The sequence below is a fragment of the Triticum dicoccoides genome, chromosome 5B, assembly GCF_002162155.2.
Source record: "Triticum dicoccoides isolate Atlit2015 ecotype Zavitan chromosome 5B, WEW_v2.0, whole genome shotgun sequence".
Lineage (NCBI taxonomy): Eukaryota > Viridiplantae > Streptophyta > Magnoliopsida > Poales > Poaceae > Triticum > Triticum dicoccoides.
Window position 1 is genome coordinate 80,683,565 of NC_041389.1, and position 3,163 is coordinate 80,686,727.

At 42.8% G+C, this 3,163-nt stretch overlaps 1 protein-coding gene across 1 annotated transcript in view; it reads right to left on the reverse strand.

The window, feature by feature from the left end:
* Nucleotides 1-690: 690 nt before the first annotated feature.
* The window catches only part of LOC119307475 (protein tesmin/TSO1-like CXC 2), a 3,548-nt gene continuing 1,075 nt past the window's right edge, over nt 691-3,163 (reverse strand). The window contains exons 3-6 of the mRNA XM_037583557.1: nt 2,825-2,978; nt 2,642-2,731; nt 2,470-2,533; nt 691-1,479 (exon numbers count right to left, since the gene is read on the reverse strand). Coding sequence (XP_037439454.1) covers nt 863-1,479; nt 2,470-2,533; nt 2,642-2,731; nt 2,825-2,978 — 925 coding nt within the window. The 3' untranslated portion in view covers nt 691-862. The remainder of the gene's footprint in view (nt 1,480-2,469; nt 2,534-2,641; nt 2,732-2,824; nt 2,979-3,163) is intronic.

Here is a 3,163-nt window from a genome sequence, read left to right on the forward strand (position 1 = left end):
ATCACTAAAGCATTCCAGTATCGGCAATGAAGATGATAATCCTTGTTAGCCAAGGAAGAAAAGGTGCACAAATCTCAGAAGGAAAAAGTAGAAAAGATGAGCACGGACAGTGATCTGGAGAAACTCTCCCCTTCTACGTAGAACCGAAGCTCATGCCTAGAATGCTACTGAACGTCGACATCCCTGTTAACTGTTAAGCCAAGGAAGAAAAAGAGCACGGGCAATGGTCCATGGGCGACGGCCAATCAGTTGGGCGCTGGTCCCTTCCGGCGCCGGCACCCCATCTGGGGCACTCCTCCATGGCGCCCATGGCTCACATGCCCCCAGTTTTGTCTCATTGGGCTACAGGAAGCATCCGGAGCAAAGGACCTGTCTTGTGCTGTTACTGTCAACTCAGCTGCTGCAACCCTCACTTATAGGAGACTCTTTTCCTTCCTGTCAACCTCATGCTGCAGCTTGCACCATCAGGGTTGCAGTTTAGGGCTCAATCATGAGCATCACCATTATAAACTGTATGTACAATCAGTGGCTCTTGCATCCCAGGGACAGATGCCCCTTCCAGAAGAAGGCAGACAGACAGACAGATGATACATGAACCTTGAAAGCAGACCAGGCAGCAGCAGCAGGGTGAAGAACTTCATTTCTAGCTGAAGATCACACGACGAACTTACTGCGGCGCGGCGAACAGGCTGGGTCCCAATATAGATTTACCATAAATAGATTAGTCGGTGCTAGATACACATCAACACATAACTCATAACGAGAAGAAGACTAGGGATATCTACAGCACACCGCATTACTTATTTCAAGTGTTATTACTCCTGACTGAGAAAAAGAATCGCCGCGGCGGTGCTACTATTCTCTACACAAGGCTCCTCATCTTACGCTTCAGCCACATGGTCCGGATATCTACACTCAGCGACAGGAAAATCTCCCGGTTGCTTGGATCCAAGAAGACGTCCGGGGCGAGCGACTTGTCCACCGGCGAGAGGTCCGCCATGCCGTTCATCACCTCGATGCACCGCGGGATGCTGAACCTGTTGTCAGCAGGGCTCTCTCGCTGTTTACTGTTGTTGTTGTCTCTCTGATGATGAAACTTGGGGTCCGCGTGTCCTTCCATAGCATCGGATGTTCCGTCCTCGCTGGGCCTCCTCATGTAGCGCCATTGTTCTCCCCGTGCTTCCTCGGCAGGCCTCCTCGAGAGCTGCCATGTCTCTGGACGCACCTGGGTCAGCGGTTTCGGGTACAGGTGCCCATTCACAGTGTGAACTTCAACGCCCACTAGAGTCTCCTGTTGGAATGAAGACTCTCGGGATACTGGAGACGGGGGGATAGGGGACAGTGGACGATTCATGTAATAATCATCTTCATCGTCGTCGTCATCATCACTTGAGATAACTTCCGTTCCATTCCTTTCAATCGGAGTGGGTCCGGGTGTGGGTGTGGCAAGAATACTTTTACCATCCAAAATGACACCAACTGCAGAACACAAACAAACAAAAGTTTTATTTTCGATACAGATTGAAAACCATAACCATAATTGAGATGAAGTTAGCTTCTCCAATTAAGGGGTAGCAAGCAAATCAACAGAACAAATAAATCCACAATATTATGTCAAACATCTTTGTAAAAAGAAAAGGTACCGCAATAGAATTCATCAAGCGAATTCCAACATATCCTAACCTAATATATGCAGAATAAAAAGCTATTCTGGAGGCTCTGAACCAGCATGCATTCCAGAGTTAGTATATGTGGTAAAAAGCTGAGGTCATCTATGGTACCAAAACATTGATAATGTACCGTAACACCATATAGCCAGTTGTAAACACTGCCAAATGATTAAGCAGGAACATAATATAAATAATACTCCCTCCGTCCGGAAATACTTGTCTTCAAAATGAATAAAAGAGGATGTATCTAGATGTATTTTAGTTCTGGATACATCCCTTTTTGTCCATTTTGATGACAAGTATTTTCAGACGGAGGGAGTAGACCATTCTCCTATAAACTAAACCATCTTTTTTTTTACATTTAAGTACCGAGTTAGCTTATCTTCACTACTAATAAATTAACAGGGAGTAATTTACCTTATTGTGCAGTGTATATAGTTCAAAATGTGTACCATATAGATGGAGTACAACCTATTGAATTTAGAGCATAGCTAATACTATTTTGTGTGTGTAGACCGATGGTTTGCCTAACTGTGGTGATTTTTTAATCAATCTTAAATATAAAACAAATATGTTCTCATAGACGCAAAAACACATAATAATAATTAGTTGAATTTTGAAAACACGTTCATATTGTGACTACCCATTCATGAATTAGCAGTTACCCATCCACCCAATAAGCACATATCTTTTTTTCTTTTTGAGGAATTCATATCATTGTACACATCACTGACTTTAACATCTTGCAATCTAGTACGTAGTTCACTAGTTCCAAGAGTTGGCACCAGATTTATGTTACCTTTTTTCCCATATGGGTTTTTACAATCATCGCATTTACAGTTGATGGAGCATCCTGCCCCTCCCTTCAAAGACAGAAGAAAAAAAATACCAGTCACAAGCTGAGAGAAGAGAAAAACTAATAGGATAGAGTTGCCTTTAAAAAAAAAATAGGATAGAGTTGGATACGGGACCTGGTAGCAGTCACAGTATTTCTTAAGGCAGCCTGACTTTTTGCAAGTGCATTTTCTTCTAAAAAAGTCCATTTGGTATCTTGCAAATTCCTTGAGAGAATAAAAAAAAGTAGCAGGATCGTCAAAAATAGAACAAGGAAATAGTTGGACATTTACCATGTCATGTTTGAACAAGATTTATACCGTTGAATTTTGACCAGCCTCTGCTGGTCGAACAACTTGCAAAGGCAAGCCTGGTGGTGTATTCTGTTGAACACCATGAATAGGCTTGTTATAACATGGGTCACAGCCACATAATTCAGAACATTGTGACCCAGAAGCAAAACACACACAATAACTGCCACAGTATAAAGCAATTGATCAGTACAACAAGAAGGAACTTGAATTTAGCAGTAAGAAATCATAAATCATGTTGTGTATAATGCATGAGCGTGGTTAGATAGGTATGGTATATGTTTGTGTGTGCAGGGTGGGTGCATCAGTGCGTGCGAAAATTAGCATTCCCCATCTTTTCCATGCATC